Below are 19,090 nucleotides of genomic sequence, written 5' to 3' on the forward strand. Positions count from 1 at the left end.
TAAGTATTAAGTGCATTGCCTAATCATTTATTACATATAAACAATGCAAAATATGTTTTATACATACTATTTCTCTTGTAGTTAAGAACAATAATTATAATAATAATAGGTAGAAAAATGAAAAATATGCATATTTTGTGTGTTCGTTCCATGGATGCTTATTCACTACAGAAACTCGTTAGTGATTCGATTCTTAGTCTGCATGAGAGGGCGTGGTATCTTTCACAGGCACCTTCGCACAATTTACACACGCACTCTACACTGGGCTCATGGTAGCCTGTCGTTTTGCAGATCTTGAAATGAAAACCATGCACTGCGAAGCGTGTGATGGTGTGTCTGAGTTCGTAGTACGGTCTCTTCCACTCGTCGGACAGCATGGCCTCTGTTGTATAGAAGTCGCTCCATATTTGTGACCTCTTCGTTCGGAGTTCCTGTAGGAGATTCTCGTACTGGGCAGTGGACGGGAGCGGTAGTTGGTGTCTCAAATCTTCGATATAGAAGGGTTCCCTTGACATTTCGTAGCATAGTCGTGATGGAGCATATTTTGATATGGATAGGGCTCTTTTAATAAATGTTGCCTTCACTCGTTCTGTGCGTTTTAGATTGTTCTTTGTAAGGTTCTCCCATATGATGTTCAGACCATAATGCAATATAGGGCTGATTTTGACTTTGAATAATGTCATGGCTGTCTCTAGCGATAATTTGCTTACATTCTGTATTTCATGCATTGCTTTTATAGCATGTATGGTTCTTTCGTTTACATGTTGTGTATACGTATCCCCATGCGTCTGGAGGGTGATTCCTAAGTACTTGAATTGGGTTACATTTTGTAGCTCCCTGTGCTCCAGACGGAATGTATCTTCAGCTGCTATTCTTCCTCCTCGACGGAAGATCATGGATAAGGTAGAACAATAATTATGACACATTTATTAAGACGAGCTGCAGCACAAACACTGCTCAATTGTTTCTTTCTGAGACATTTTGTTACTATTTTATACATAACATTACTTTTTGCTCCAAATATTTGTATACTACAATATCGTAACCACCACGGTGACTGGAGTCCTAGTCCGCTGGGCTTATAAACCAGAGGCTCGGGTTCAAATCTCGCCGATTCATCACTGAATTAAATTTGTGACATGTATGGCAAGCCTGTGATCCAGTTACTCCGGTTCCCTTGTGATATCCGAATAATTCCCCATCATTATCATCATTTATTCATTCATAAAGAATACAATGTATACCGATCGCCTTTGTTGCACTCTGGTTAGTTTTTTTAATGCATAATTGATAAAGAAGTAGTGTCAAAACTACTAGGTTTTTTGCCTACGCATATAAATTGAACAACATGAGAGGAAAACAAGTGGAAGAAAACCATTAAATCAAGATTCAGTGGTGATACCATCAGAACGAGAATAAAGAAAAATAGTCAATAAACTAAAAGCCTAAGGATTAATGATAGATTTTGGTGTCCTGAATTTGGTGAACTGCCGAGGATCATAACTTCCTAATGATAAGATGGATGGGTTGTCACTGGAATGAAGTTTCTGGTAGAAGTGTCTTGTAGCTTGTAGAAGATGAGTGTGGAGATAGTCAACCTGTAGATCTTCATGGACTTATATATTGCTTGTAAACCAATCGTAGGCATGGATGATCCGGAGAGCTCTGTTTTGCGTTGTTTGTAGTGGCTTGAGGGTAGTCCGAGGTGCATAAAACCAGGCAGGGGAAGCATTAATAAGAATTGGAAGAATTAATTGTCTATAGAGATTTGTCTTCTGTTTCAAGCTGAGCACTGGAGATCGTAGTAAATTTGAAAAGTCCGAGCAGTAGCTTTAACAGCAGTAGATTTGATATGTTGTGTCTAGAGTAAGCGTTTGTCAAGAATGACTCCGAGATATTTAACTTGATTAACATAATGTAGAGACTGACCATATAATGTAAGTCTCTAACGAACTAAGTGGTCTATGCTTCTCAACACTAGCGACATCTATAAGCAATCCTCGTAGAGTAGAGGCGAGTAGCGGCAAGCTAAGGGCTCTGTCACTGCGAAAAAAAAAAACTAAAGTTACTGTTAAAATATAGTCCTAACTCCTAAGCACTTTCTGAAGTTAGAGTCAGTGGGTAGGTAGACTAGTATGAAGGAAGTAGAAATGAAACTGATACAAATCTATGCACTAAAATCCTTTCTCCGGAAATATATTATTTTAACAATAATTAAAGCACTTTACAATATGTTTTTGGGAGTATGTTGCATATTTTGATAAATCATGCTCTATTATGCTTCGTTTTTTTAGTTTTTCGCAAGTACTAATAAATAATACGGTGTGATAATTGATTACAATAATTTGTATAAAAAGTGCTTTATGCCCTTTCATACAAAAGTCATTTAAACTGTAGTTATAAAAACAAACTTTTATTTTCTTTTATATAGGGCAATATTTAAATTATAATTGGAGGTGTTTCGGTAAAGGGAATTAAGTCATAAAAATGAGTTTTGAGATAAATGAAAATTAAACTTCCGACACTTGTTGCAAATAATTTTCTACACAAATAAAACACATCAAATGCTGGTATTCGTTTGCTTTTTTCACACCAACTCTAGAATTCAACTTTTGTATTCATCTGGTGAACAAAACTCCATTTGCAGAAAAAGTGACTTAACCCCATTTAGCAGAACAGTCCCTAACAACATCGAATTAAAAGTGATGTCTTGTAACGCCTATAGGCCTATAGGAATTATGGTAATAGAATTAGGATAAATAAATACTAGTAGAATTTCCTTTAAGAATTGTGTTGCTTGTTGAAAAAATGAAATAAACTATGATTGATGATGATGATGATGATGATGATGATGATAATGATGATGGTGGTGGTGGTGGTGGTGGTGATGTGTAATGGAGGGGGAAAGGAACTGGCCACCCTACCCCATTATTTCATGGTGTAGTTGCCTCATGAGTGATACCTTGATGGTGTCACTTGTGGAGGATCCAGACCTGTCTTCGGACAGTTGATTAAACAATAATAATAATATTAATAATAATAATAATAATAATAATAATAATAATAATATCAATGTAATAAAACTGACAAATTCAGTATATAATCGGTATTCATAACATCTTTTTAAAATTGTCACATTGGCAACATTCTCATCAGAACACAGCTACTAACACTTCAACACTTCGGCCCCAATGCGACAACCTAACGAACTTCCATGTTGACACACCTTGCATCATGAGTTGAGGCCTCGAAACATTTGTCAATAAATGTAACTCAGAAATGAAAAGTTCAAATAAAACCTTCTCTTGTAAAATCTAGTTTTCTGAACTTTAGCTGTTGTTTTATTGGAGACCTCAACTAAAAATATCGAATAAGACAGTAATGGTACTGTAAACAGGCAACTGAGGCCTAATGCAAGTCAGGAGGAAGTAAAAATGAAATGAGTGAAGGCGCTTGCCAATTCGAACGCACAGGAATCTGGGCGTCACATTGTCACAACGCTTCACGGCGCTCAGATTTCCTATCAGACTAGAAGACGGCACCGTCATCGCTACGTGCGTCTCGATTCGTATCGCTTTCCATTGTTGTTACAGAAACAAAAGAAGTGAGTTTCTGGTGTCATGCTGAATCCCAGTGTAAATAATTACGCTGTCCGCTTTCTTTTAATACTATACTAATATTTTAACATCGTAAAATCAGAGGTGATCGCACTCGGTGCTCGCCATTGAGACCGGAAGTCATTCAAGCTCGCTATCGAGTTATGGAATTATATTAAGCGAGAAAAGTCCTCAGAATGGCGCTTTTACTCGAGAGAGCTATAGACGACTTTCTTCTTGAGTGTCTCTTACGTAAGACGGAGTACGAAATGGAATGGTGCGGACTGTAGAGTGTAGACCAGCGGCCCGTTATCAGTCATGAGCAGACAGCGGATTTTCGGTCCCTACACAGCAAGAAGACGTCACGTCCTTTACGCACGGAGGAAGAGTAGCAATGAATTGCTTTATCTTTATATCAATTTTGTTACGTACAGATCTCGGATTTTATCTCTGTCGGTGTCCGACGTCATAGATTGCGGTAGAGAGGTAGAGGGAAAGCAGCGTTTGTACTAGTCTGTGAAAAAAGATTCGCCCAAATGTTTAATTCTGAGTACCTAAGTATTTTTACAATTTTAACGTTAACTGTATAAGCTCAATGATACGAAGCATTATTATGGATTTCGCAATATGAAAATTATTCATTGTAGGCCTAATAATAAATAAATTGCAGTGAAGCAAACCTGTACGTCTTCTTTCAGGATTATTTCAAATGTTCAACTCCATCCTCACCATCACTGTCTTGCTATTCTTCCAAGTTCGTAACAGTCTTACGACGTTAGCGATTTTTATCTGGTGTTGTAAACGAACTGGCTTCTCCTTTCTCAGTGGCGGATAATTCTTGTTTTATCACACGCACCGTTCTCTCTAATATGCCTGTGACAGTCGCTGTCCTCTCTTGTGATTTAGCGACAGGAATACTGAAGTCACCACGATCTGCTTCATTCTTCATGAACTTTAAAACTTTAGCCACCAGCTCCCGACTTTTACCACTCTGTTTTCTGTTTTTAACTTTGGACTTGATCGGTGAAAAATTGGAAATTAAAATGACTACCAGTACAAAATTTATAATACATTCAACTATTAGTAATTACCAGGGAAAGGATTTATATGTAAATACATATTTACTTATAAAGCTAATATAATTTATATTTTGCATTATCTTTATGTTTCACAATGTGTAGGGTTGAAAAATCCTACTTTTATTTTCCATATTTTTCCATATTTTAGAGTTTAGTACATATTTTCGTTAATTTCCATATATTTTCCATATTTCATATAAAACAGTCCATATTATATTAGGTTTAACAATAAAACAAAACAAAATTCCATTAACTTTTAAAAATACATTTCAACAATAGAGATTTAAACACATGTTCAGTAATCCCTTTAACATCAGAGTTATTTGAAAATTAGCAGTCCTATCAACAATGGGAAAGTAAGTTACAAAACTGTATTAATTTAATTTAAAATTTTTTAACAGACTTCAGTTGTGCAGCTCAACAGTTAAATGCCAGTCAGAGTACACATAGGTTCAGTTTTGTAAATCATACTATAAAGACGGTAAATATGCCAAAAGTACGTCATTCAGTCAATTTAAAATCAAAACTAACAAGTTACATTTCAGAATTTAAAGAAGATGGTTTATCAACTGACAATAAAATATTATTTTGTAATTTGTGTCAGTGTGCAGTATCATCTACACAAAAGTTCCTGGTGCAACAACACATTACAACTAGTAAACATCAGGCCAACAAACAACTAAATTCCAAGCAGAGACAATTGTTTTTAACACAACCAACAACATCGAATGTAAGATCTGAGTTTAACATCGACCTGTGCCGTTCTCTCATCTCTGCTGATATTCCTCTCTACAAACTAAAGAATAAGGTCTTCAGGGAATTCCTTGAAAAATATACTCAACATACAATCCCGGATGAGTCAACACTTAGGAAGACGTATACTCCATCCATCTACGATGAGACAATACAGAAGATAAGAGATGAAATTAAAGATAGTTCAATTTGGGTTTCCATTGATGAGACTCCCGACAAAGAAGGTAGACTTGTTGGTAATGTAGTTATCGGTTTGTTAAGTGAACAATATTCTGAACGAATTCTTTTACATTGTGATGTTCTAGAAAAGTGCAATAACAAAACTATAGTTAAACTGTTCAACGAAGCTATGGGTATCCTGTGGCCAAAGGGTATTATGTACGATAATGTGTTATTCTTTATTAGCGATGCTGCCCCTTATATGGTCAAAGCTGGACAAGCATTATCTGTTGTATATCCTAAATTGACTCATTTTACTTGTGTGGCGCATGCATTTCATCGTGTGGCAGAAGTGGTCAGAGACAATTTCCCTAAAGTAGATTTGTTGATTTCATCAGTGAAAAAAGTATTTCTCAAAGCTCCCAGTAGAGTTAACGTGTTGAAAGAAATGTACCCTGAAATTCCATTGCCACCAAAGCCAATTTTAACTAGATGGGGTACATGGCTAGAAGCAGTTGAATATTATGCCGAACATATAGACTCTATTAACAATGTTCTCCTTGCATTGGACTCTGAAGATGCAGTCTCAATTGATACTGCGAAAACAGTTACCTGTGACATAAGTGTGAAGAATGACTTAGCTCACATTCAGCATACATTTTCATGCATCATAAAAACGCTCAAAAGTCTCCAAAATAGGCACCTTTCACTATCTGAAAGTTTTGAAATTATAAATAGTACTGTGGAACAACTGAATCGTGGTAGAGGTAAAGTTGCAGATGCAGTAAGAGCTAAGGTGGACACTGTACTTTCAAAAAACCCTGGATATGAAGAACTACAAAAGGTTGTTGCTGTGATGAGTGGTGAATCAACAGTGAAGATTAACTTGGACTTATCCCCAGCAGACATTGTGAAATTGAATTATGTACCAGTTACTTCTTGTGACGTCGAACGCTCTTTTAGTCAGTATAAATCTATCCTCAGAGACAATAGAAGAAGATTCACTTTTCAGCACTTGAAAGAAATGTTTGTAACCTATTGTTATGGTAACAGACAATAAAAATTGTGTTTTGTTGAAACTACATTGGAAGATAAGGTACGTCCATTATATTTTTTGTTTAGTTTGATTAAAATGTACCAATATTTAACGTACATAGTCATTTTTTTATAATTTTAAGTCCATATTTAATTCCATATTTTGGTAAAAATCCATATTTAATTCCATATTTTGGTAAAAATAACTACATATATATTTACATATTTAATATATTTTTAGTCCATATAAATCCGTTCCCTGGTAATTACGAAACTAAAGTACTAACTACTATAAGCTAGACTTCTGTAACACTGTAATAATAATAATAATAATAATAATAATAATAATAATAATAACTGTAACTCTGGCAATACTGCAGACCCGAACCGACTTCCAACACACACATTACCAACAGGAAAACAGTTTTTTTGGGAGCAAGGCGACCAGATGTCTTTTGTTTTGCTGTACTAGTACTTAACGCCCTCATAAAATCCGAGATCTGTACCTATATTACAGTTCTTTTCATTGTATTGTTTTCCTTAGGCTATTCATCTCTAAATATTCTATTTTAAAAATCGAGTGACTGTCAATATTTAACTTTATTTCATTATAAAAGACTTCAGTTTCCATAAAAATGACACATAGGAAATTATAATGTACAGCAGGGGAGAGTCGGGTAGTATCGGACATCGGGTAATATCGGACAGTGAGTTTCTTTCATCTAGCACACGATGATAGTACCTGATTGACATGATTACTTTTCTGTGATGTCGCATAGAGAAACGTAACCATGTCATTCAGGTACTACCATATGGTGGTAGATAAAGAAACGCACTGTCCGATACTACCCGATGTCCGATACTACCCGACTCTCCCCTATATCCTGTTTCATAACAGCTATCGCGGTCTTCCGGTGCCCAAACACCATTCCTGTCTGTCCATCCACTGTTTTTTTTTTTTTTTAATTTCTGGATTTCATTACTGCTTTAACTGGGTTACTTGCAGCCAGGTCTTTTTGGGCGTTATCTTTTCCTTTTTTCCTTTATTGATTTAGAAAGTTTTTCTTCCGACATTCCCTTAACATGTCCATACCAATGTTAAATAACATCTGGAATATTCAGATTATCTTTCACTCTCATAATTTCTTTTATAGGCTAGTTTCATTTTTCAGTTTTTCTAGTCTGAGTTCTGATGCTGCTTTCCGTAAAACATCAATTTCTGTAGATAATGTTTTTTGTTTTGTTTTCTGGTTAATAATTGCTATATCTCTGGCCAAAAATATGTAAGAATAGGAGATTTTATTGAATGAATAATATGGCTTATTATGAATCTTTTGTAGTTTTACTAACCTAACAAAAATCGAAACAATTTGTACAATTCTTTGTAAAATGCAACTATTTATGTTTTACTTAATAAATGATCTATTAATAACAGTGGAATGTTTGCAAATATAATTTCTCATTGAAAAGCAGACACGTAGGCTACTCTTGTTACATATTTACTCGTATTTCTAGTAGGCCTAATTATTGATTTTGCTCTGAATGATGGCGGTAGCGCTGAGCATAATAGCTGAGGCCTCTAAAATGGAGAACTCTATCTCCTCTGACAGTAAGAGAGCATCTTGTATTCCACCACAGTCTAGTATATACAGTCACGAAGCTTGAGTTGTGAGGGTGCTAGGAACAATAGTCTGTGCCGGTACTATTTCGCATTGTATGTAATGAGGCGATAGTAGCGATCCTAGTGGTTAGCAACTATCTATAGGTACATATTTTCTAAGTATTGAGCTTCGTGACTGTATAATTATACTAGATTGTGATTCCACGATATGTTGTGACTCGTAGTTCGCTCATCCACAAAGAACATATTGCAACTGGAACATAATATCTGCAATTAATTAGTGGATCGTCTTCTTTATTTACAGGTCTTAATACCTATAATATGAAGTTGGAATTTTAGTTTTCAAAATTTTGGGAAATTGTACAATACATGGTTTCTACAGTCTGCGGTTTCTTTGCTCGTGCTTGAAACATACGTGTTGCATAATCCACAGGAGAATTAATTAGTGCAGAAAAATAGCGTCCTAGTGACACGAATGCTGTACCAATTCATCGCAGTGTGTCTTTTTCTAATGTACTTGTCTCATCGTGTTGTTCTTTGATCTTACAATGCCACGTATACCAATTATCAACGTCTTTTACTGAAAACAGTAGCGAAGGCTATGAAACGAAATATGTAAAATGTGCAGTCATTTGTTGATAGCCACCATTAGTCAGGCCACACACATCGCCACTGCACAAGTCATAAGTGGTGAAATTATTTACTTGCAGTTACTGTTTGATATATTTTTGATGTCAACTTTAGGGAAAAATTATATGTTGAAAATCAATTGGTAGAACACTTCGTTCATTATTTGAAGTTTATCCTGCTGCTGCTACTACTACTACTACTACTACCACTACTACTACTACTACCACTACTACTACCACTACTACTACTACCACTACTACTACTACTAATACTACTACCACCACTACCACTACTACTACTACTACTACTACTACTACCACTACTACTACTACTACTACCACTACCACTACTACTACTACTACCACTACTACTACTAATACTACTACCACCACTACCACTACTACTACTACTACCACTACCACTACTACTACTACCACTACCACTACTACTACCACTACTACTACCACTACTACTACTACCACTACTACTACTACTACCACTACTACTACTACTACCACTACTACTACTACTAATACTACTACTACCACTACTACTAATACTACTACCACTACCACTACTACTACTACTACTACCACTACTACTACTACCACTACCACTACTACTACTACTAATACTACTACTACCACTACTACTACTACTACCACTACTACTACTACCACTACCACTACTACTACTACTAATACTACTACTACCACTACCACTACTACTACTACTACTACCACTACTACTAATACTACTACTACCACTACTACTACTACTAATACTACTACTACCACTACTACTACTACCACTACTACTACTACTACCACTACTACTACTAATACTACTACCACTACCGCTACTACTACTATTACTACCACCACTACTACTACTACTACCACTACCACTACTACTACTACTACCACTACCACTACTACTACTACTACTACTACTACTACTACTACCACTACTACTACTACTACTACCACTACTACTACTAATACTACTACTACCACTACTACTACTACTACTAATACTACTACTACCACTACCACTTCTACTTCTACTACCACTACTACTACTACTACTACTACTACTACTACTACCCCCGCTACTACTATTAGGCCTACTATTACTGTTTGTACTGCTACTAAAGGTCACTTGAAATTTTTAAGTTTGAACAGGTAAAAACACTTTTCAGACAAACTCGAATTTTTATGCATTACAAAATGCGTGCAAATGGTACTATCTATATTTTCTATAAGTAGGAGAACTTTTAAGCTTAAAAAATAGGCCTAATATTCTTCTTGCACGTATGAATAATAGCCTAATCGCAGAACGAGGAAATGCCGTATTTCTTCATAGAGTTTGAGAAATTAATTATCTTCTGTAGAAAAATACATTAATTATAGTAGATAAATTATCCTAACACTTGCTTACTTACAAATGACTTTTAAAGAACCCAGAGGTTCATTGCCGTCCTCACATAAGCTCGCCATCCTATTGCTATCCGTGCGTTTTTTTTTTTTAACGTTTCAGTAAAGCATTTCATGGCTTTGCTGCAGCAGAATGAAGGTCGAAAAAAAACTCAATTAGGTCAGCTGACTGCAAAATGGTGGACAATTAATATTGGCTTCTATTACTGCAGTAATAAATTTAACCTTAAAAGACCCGAACATGTTAAATAGTTTCGACTTCCATGATAATGACATGGAATTATTATTACTAGGCGATTTTAACAATAATAAATGTTGCAAAAGACCAAAACACGCATTCCGCTATGATGGATCGTGCAGCAAACTCGCAAAACGGTGTTTGGATATGCTGCACGGTTGCTGCAGCGCTGCTGCAGCGACGGTGAAGCAAATGTAATGAAAGAACGATCTTGCTGCAGCGCTTTACGTCTTGCTTAAAAAAAACGCACGGTATCCCTATTCTGAGCAAGATTAATCCAGTTCCTACCATCATATGCCATCTTTCTCAAATCAATTTTAATATTATCCTCCCATCCACGTCTCGGCTCCCCCAAAGGTCTTTTTTCCTGAGGTCTTTCAATTAATATTCTATATGCATTTCTAGATTCACCCATACATGCCCTGCTCATCTGAAACGTCTGGATTTAATTATGTTAGGTGAAGAATACAATGCGTGCAGTCATGCGTTGTGTAACTTTATCCATTCTTCTGTAACTTCATCCCTCTTAACCCCAAATATTTTCCTAAGCGCCTTATTCTCGAACACCCTTAACCTCTGTTCCTCTCCCAAAGTGAGAGTCCAATCATCCAAGCAGGCCTAGTGCATAATATTAATTTGGAATACAGCAGATTTACTTTCATATTCAAACCCTGCAATATGTGGGGAACTAACTCTGACACAAGTTTATATAAAGTAACATTTTCGACATGAAATACGTGTAATGTGAGAGAGGAGGTATTAACTTATTATTTAGTGAAGCGTTTACTGAATTGGAGATATTTGTATGTGGAAATGTAAATAGTGTTTCTTATGACAGATGTTCTGTTCTCAAGTTCCTGTCTTCACACAGGTGTACCACCACTGCCTGTTCGGCACGCGATACGACTTCCTGTGCGCTAACTACACGGCATTCGACCAGAAGACGTTCATCTGCCATTTTGTGTCGGAGGTCGACTGTGCTAACTCGCCCAAATACTTCAAGAGGTGAGAAATTACTGATCAAAGTACTGGCTGGCCAAACACACGGATAGTGCTTACTATGCTCGGACTCTTCTGTAAGTTATTGCAGATCATTTGGTGAAGGCCACTTTTTTACAGCTATTATCTATTATCAAGCAGTACATCTCACTTGACGATATTAGGGGAGAGTTGGGTAGTAACAGTCATCGGGTAATATCGGACAGTGTGTTTCTTTCATCTACCACCAGATCGTAGTACCTGAATGACATGGTTACGTTTCTGTATGCGACATCACAGAAACGTGACTATGTCATTCAGGTATTATCATCTGGTGGTAGATGAAAGAAACTCACTGTCCGATATTACCCGATGTCCGATACTACCCAACTCTTCCCTGTGTGTCGGCGGAAGAACAATTGCTTGTATACATCTTAAGTCTGATTAGTGAAATATGTTACCAGTCAGAGATGTATATAATGGAGGGAAAAAGAACTGGTCACCATACCCCATTTTCTTCTAGCTTAGTTGCCTCATGAATCTCATGAGTGATGCCTTATTGGTGTCACTTATGAGGTTCCAACATGTCTTCGGACTGTTTACTACGAGTAATTAAATAACAATTTATCATCAACACCATCATCACTACCAACACCATATGATTATCATCATCATCACCATAATCATCATCATCACCACAATCATTACCATTATCACCTTCAACATAATTTATATCTTTCGGCGTCAGCATAGCCATCCAATAGCTTACTGAGAGGTAATTTATTAAATGGGGAACTTACTCGTGTTAAGCATGTGCGGCTTACAGTTGTTTCCGTGCTACTTGACACCATCCTCAGAGCCTTCTGTGTCTCGGCGTCATCTCAACATCCTGCCTGTTGTGTGGGTGGGTTCGTGTGATGAAGAGTTGAGTCAAATAGTGTGTGTGTTCTGAAATTGATCTGTGTGTTGAGAATTTGGTTAGGGTGTGTTTTAGTGTGTCTGTATATTTCATATTGTTCTAGTGTGTTGAGTTTTTCGTTTTTGGGTTATATGTGTAGGATTTCCATGTCTGTATTTATGTTAATGCTAACCAGACACGCTACAAAGAACACATTAAAGCAATAACCAGAGGACACAATACATCCTCATACGCCGAACACAGAACTAATGCTAACCACACATACAATAACATAAATACAGACATGGAAATCCTACACATACAACCTAAAAACCAAAAACTAGAACAATATGAAATATACAAACACACTAAAACACATCCTAACCAAATTCTCAACACACGGATCAATTTCAGAACACACACACTATTTGACTCAACTCTTCATCACACGAACGCACCCACACAACAGGCAGGATGTCGATATGACGCCGAGACACAGAAGGCTCTGAGGATGGTGCCAAGTAGCACCGAAACAACTGTAAGCCGCACATGCTTACATAATTAACACGAGTAAGTTCGCCATTTAATCAATTATTTATATTCAAATGTTAAAAGTAGTGTACGAAAGATTCAAAATGGATTACTGAAAGGTATTGGCGGCGTTCTCCGTCTTTTTTGATAATTTAGCATCTGGTTTAGAATTCATATACAGTATTGTACACTCCTGTCACGAATTATTCCCTTACGTTGGCATGTTGCTTCCTAAGGATTACATGTTTAGTTCATCCAACATTTCATCATTGGTACAGTCCAATAATGAGTATCTGGACATTCTTCAAAGAAATTTTGTTCCTGTAAGTTTTAGGCTAATTATTCTGTCTTCCGAAAGACTACAGCTTCACTTCCATATAATACAGATGGAAGTGCAATTGATTCTTAAGTAGCTATTCATTTCTGAACATCGCCGAACTAAAGCTAGTTTCATTGCATCGCTTATGTCCCACAATTTTGTAAATATTTTGTAATGTTGACTCTAAGGCATTCTCATCTTGATGAGAAACCCGGTCTAACAAAAACATTAATGTACAAAAATGTTGTCAAACAGGACAATTTTCTTTGTAATTAAGTTAATCGCTCAAAGGCCATAGGAATGTGGGCCTTTGAGACAAGTTTATTGTGGTGAGGAGACCTTGCTGAGGTTTGTGGCATGTTGACAGGAATGAGGCCCTGTACAAGCAGGCCACTACCACGGTGGCCACCACCACGACGACAGCAACGCAGCCGCCGCCACCACCACCTCCCGCACGCCGCCCCCCGCCCGCCTCCAGACCGCACCAGCGTCGGCCCTACAAGATACGTCGTCCTGTGTACGACTACTATTATGACGACTACGAGGACGATCCGGAGTACTACGACGACGAACTGCCGGTGCGTACGTCACGAGAAGAATACGGTGTATCTGCGACAGTTCTCAGTCAGTTTCAGAAGTGATCTGAGGAAGCTCTCTAGTGGAGTCACTTCTCCCGTTAGGACTGTGTGTTCTAATATCCCGAAGTTACATTCCTTTTTTAACCACTTTCCCATTCAGACTTATTTACCAGTAAATTCCTTCAATGGTACGCCGCGGCACATGCTAGTGACACGTGATCTACAAACATAGGTATTCAGTCTCAATGTCCCTTGCAAAGCTATAATAATGACTCTTAACTTTCAGATTTTTCTTCTTCCAGTTTTTTCTCTTGTCATTGGCATTAGGGTATTTACGAAATCACGATGTTAGAGCCACAAAAGAATGAAATGGAGAGTAAGAGAACGGTATTCACAAACCACAAAGACAATAGGAAGGAAAAACCAAAGCAATCCCATACTACACTACTACGCTGGGAATGTCTCCGAAGAAGACCATAGTCTAGTCTAGTATATACAGACACGAAGCTTGAGTTGTGAGGGTGCTAGGAACAATAGACTGTGCCGGTACTATGTGGTACAGTCATTAAGTTCTGACACTGACGCCTGAAGGATAGGCACCCACAAGAATCTGGATGTCTCAGAAGATGCCGCGTGATATGGCGTACACTTAAACAGATCGACGTCCTCCCTCAATATAGTCGCCGTTGGCCGCTATGCACGTCTGCCAACGTTGGTGTAGCTGCTGGAAGCACCGCTGAAAGATGTTGGCAGGAAGACGCCGTATGGCTTCTCTTGTGGCAGTCATGACCTTTTCGGCCGCATAAAAATTACGCCCACGTAGGATTGATTTCATGAGGGGAAAGAGAAAAAAAATCGCATGGTGCGAGATCAGGTGAGTACGGAGGGTGTGGCAAAACAGCGACCTGTTACCTTGCAAGTTCCTCTTGGACAAGGATGGAGCGATGTGCAGGGGCGTTGTCGTGTAGCAACAGCCAATTCTTCCTATGCCAAAGCTCAGGACGCTTACGACGAATTGCGTAAACGGCCAAGAATCTCTTTGTAGAGGGTCTTGTCTACAGTTGCACCTTGTGGGATGAATTCTATGTGAACAATTCCATTTGAATAAAAAAAAAACTGTTAAAGCATCACCTTGCCTTTTGACCTGTCTTGTTGCGGATTTTTTTGTCGTGGAAATAATGGCGTTTTCCAGTTGGCGGATTGTCGCTTCAGTTGCGGATCGTAAAGGAAACACAATGTTTCGTCTCCAGTTATGATCGGTTATAGCAGTTTCGCCTAATTTCTGACAGAACGTGACGTTTGCCCGTTGCTCAAACTGCAACATACTCGAGTTCCGACGCGCGCATTCAAATCACCGTCACAACAATGACCGTAATTCTGCTTACACTATATGCACGTAACTGTATGATGCTGGGACGAGAGACTAACTGACAAGGTACCATATCACGGCGCCACCTATCCGTTCTAGTGCACCACACCGCCACTATGCCCTCAGTCTCAGAACTTAATGAATGTACCACGTATTTCGTATTGTCTGGAATGAGGCGATAGTAGCGATCCCAGTGGTTAGCAACTATCTGTGGATGCATATTTACTACGTATTGAGCTTCGTGACTATATACTAGACTGTGGGTAGACTGAGAAAAATACGGGGGAGGTCGTAAGGCCCAGTTGTACGATCGCGATATAAATCTTGGAATAGCTATTTGTGGAATAGCCTAACTATAGAATAAATGGAGCTTGGTGTTGTATGTATTCATTCATAGTGTTCTGCCCAAGGGCAGGTCTTTCACTGCAAACCCAGCATTCTTCAGTCTCCTATTTTCTGCCTTTCTCTTTGTCTCCTCATCTACAGTGGACTATAGTGGACTTTATGTTGTCAGCAAACAGCTGGATACATTAAGAAGATTGACAATTTTGTCTCCTCATCGTTTATTCCAAGGTTATCTATTCCATACTTAGCAGAATTGGAACAGACTTTGGTAATACCACAGTCTAGTATATACAATCACGAAGCTCAATACGTAGGGAATATGCATCCATAGATAGTTGCTAACCATTAGGATCGCTACTATCGCCTCATTACAGACAATGCAAAGTAGTACTGGCACAGTCTATTGTTCCTAGTACCCTCAACAACTCAAGCTTCGTGACTGTATTACTAGACTGTGGTAATACTTTAGATGGTGTTTTGTTTATAAAATGCATTCACAATACCAGTTTTTTTATACGTGTATATACTGTAACTTATATAAATTTCTGAGCACACTATTACTATTTTGTCTGCGAAGTTAATTATAAGGAAATGGATATGAATAAAAAGTTCCGTAATTTGAAATCAAAGATAAAAGATATATTTAAGATAGTTGAGATAGTGAATGACTATAATAAAGTACTAGAAAAAAAGAGATATCAAAAGTCATAACGTCTATCAAAAGGCAAGAGCATGGGAGTCACCAATGTTATTTAATGTTCAGACAAATATTTACAGGAATACAGAACGTAATACTGATATATTACAATATTGCCTCATGAATTTATTAAAAAATTAATTTTAATTATTTAAAGAATTAGCATTTCTTTACAATGATGATAATGTGAACTATTTTTACCTGTCTGTCATGTAGGCCTATTCTAAATAATCATAGGTTAATCCCAGTATACTTAAGGGGATGCGCTACTGAAAAATGACCGTTTTTGAAGAAATGTCATGTTTTTTTTTATTTTACTCTTCATATGCTAAATTCCAATGCTCCATTACCACAACCTGTGTTTCAGCTGTAATATGCACTATAAAAAACATAGAAAACTCTTGTTTTAGATTCCAAAAAACGGTTTCCAAAATAAACGTGTTATTTTCAAATTTTATTTTTAAAAGAGTTATTTCATGACTTAAATCATTGAAATTTTCTTGATCAATTCATAATCATGATCATAATATGTTGTTAAAATTTCAATACATTATCTCTTAAAATGTAGAAATTAGAAAATTCACTAGCACATCCCCTTAAAACATTGTCCATTTTTAGCATAAATCTTGCCAGAAATTCATCGTCTTACTCATTCCATACATCAGGTCTATTATGCCTAATTTTCTTTTGTTTCCGCGTTTACAAAAATATATTACAGAAATTCACAATCAATAATCAGAGATTCATGTCTAATGCTGCTGCCATTTTATAATTAATTCTCTAGATAACAATTTAACAGCAACTGAAAGCATGGAATAATTTATTCGGAAGATATCTTCCGGATAGTTCACTATCCCAAGTTCTCACAACACATTCTTTGCGTAATCATGGAGTTAATTTTTACTGGACTTTATTCAGTGTTCGTACAACTGGGCCTAAAGTACATAAATTACGGTTAGTGTATTGTAAATGTCTTCATAAACTCATGAGGGTGTAAATTATGTGTAAGAAATGTAGGTTTCAATTGGATTTGGAGTAACGAGGAAATTTAAATGACCTTGGGCCAAATGGATTTTTCATATCCATTATTATTATTCTAATGCCTGTATTGTATGTATGTAAGTATGTATGTATGTATGTATGTATGTATGTATGTATGTATTTATTCACACTGCAATGGGTATATACCCGGTGGCAGTGGTAACTAATTACACTCAATAATGACAATAATAAACTTATTAATTAAAAATACAGTTAGTAATAATACAAATAATTAATACTAACAATAATTAATAATAATAATAATAATAATAATAATAGTAATAATAATAATAATAATAATAATAATAATAATAGGGAATATCCTAAATTAAATGAAGCACGATCACTTAAAATAACATTTAAAATAAATCTAATTTGTATCTTAAATCTAAGTTCGAACTAAAACCCACGAGTATGATATGTTCATATCTGCACAAGTACCTTTCCACATTACACTCATTTCGCTGTCAACTCACTCACTGCACTGGAACTACGACACATTTCACTGATTCTATCCTGATTTCACTAACACTTCAAAAACATTTCACTGTTCAAATACTTTGCACTGCCACTATAAACTATAAAGCTCCCCTGACAGGAACACGTTTCACTGACACAACACACTTCACTGATACAACATAATTCTTCACTGATACAACACTTCAATAGCAAAATATCATTTACATCCTTTACATACTGTGTATAATTGTCCAAGTTTCCAGAACCTTCGCAACAATACTAATATTTTATTGTAATTTTATTCGAGAATAAAAAAAACTCGTAGATTTTCTCAACACCTGCATTAACTGTCAGTTTAGTGGGTGAGAATTGGCAAATATATTTCGCCTGACATGTTTTCATTCAGGGAGAAGATTATCTCACATGCCGTAAATCTGTGTTATAGGACAATGCACTGTATTTTCCTTTTATGGGTAGCAGCTTTACTGATTTATATTGGCCTAAAAAGTTCATAGCTCTCTATTTCTTCCGAAACGGGGAATCTCGAATGTAACAGAAGCGCATGGGATTAACTTCGACTTTTTTATGGAGCGAATTGTTCAGTAGTTACGAAAAATGTAGATAGACCATGAGCGCCCAAACACTGTCAGAAGAGGGGAGGATGGACTCACCTCATATTCACTGCAAGAGAATGACGTGTTCATGCACGTTTTATGTTTTAAATCGCCTAGAAATTTCTGAATATTTATCATTTGACTTGTTCTGGCACTGATAATGCCTGGGAGTATGTAACTGTTATTAAAAACGCATGAAGCTGACATTGAAGGCAACTCTAGAAATTTGAAATGTATGTATTTATTCACACTACAATGGGTATATACCCGGTGGCAGTGGTAACTAATTACACTCAATAATGACAATAATAAACTTATGAATTAAAAATACAATTAATAATAATAATACTAATAATTAATAATAATAATAACAACAACAGGGAATATACTAAATTAAATGAAACGATCACTTAAAATAAGATTTGAAATATTCTAATTTGTATCTTAAAACTAAGATCGAACTAAAACCCACGAGTATATGTTCATATCTGCACAAGTACCTTTCAACATTACACTCATTTCGCTGTCAACTCACTCACTGCACTGGAACTACGACACATTTCACTGATTCTATCCTGATTTCACTAACACTTCAAAAACATTTCACTGTTCAAATTCTTTGCACTGCCACTATAAACTATAAAGCTTCACTGACAGGAACACGTTTCACTTACACAGCACACTTCACTGACACGACATACTTCTTCACTGATA

General features: G+C 36.7%; 1 protein-coding gene across 3 annotated transcripts in view; it reads left to right on the plus strand.

The window, feature by feature from the left end:
* LOC138705777 (uncharacterized) overlaps positions 1–19,090 on the plus strand; it is a 189,495-nt gene that overhangs the window by 162,470 nt on the left and 7,935 nt on the right. For all 3 annotated transcript variants that reach the window (XM_069834416.1, XM_069834433.1, XM_069834424.1), the window contains exons 5-6: positions 11,419–11,552; positions 13,641–13,851. In XM_069834416.1, coding sequence (XP_069690517.1) covers positions 11,419–11,552; positions 13,641–13,851 — 345 coding nt within the window. The remainder of the gene's footprint in view (positions 1–11,418; positions 11,553–13,640; positions 13,852–19,090) is intronic.

Source organism: Periplaneta americana, chromosome 1 (genome assembly GCF_040183065.1).
Source record: "Periplaneta americana isolate PAMFEO1 chromosome 1, P.americana_PAMFEO1_priV1, whole genome shotgun sequence".
Classification (NCBI taxonomy): Eukaryota; Metazoa; Arthropoda; class Insecta; order Blattodea; family Blattidae; genus Periplaneta; species Periplaneta americana.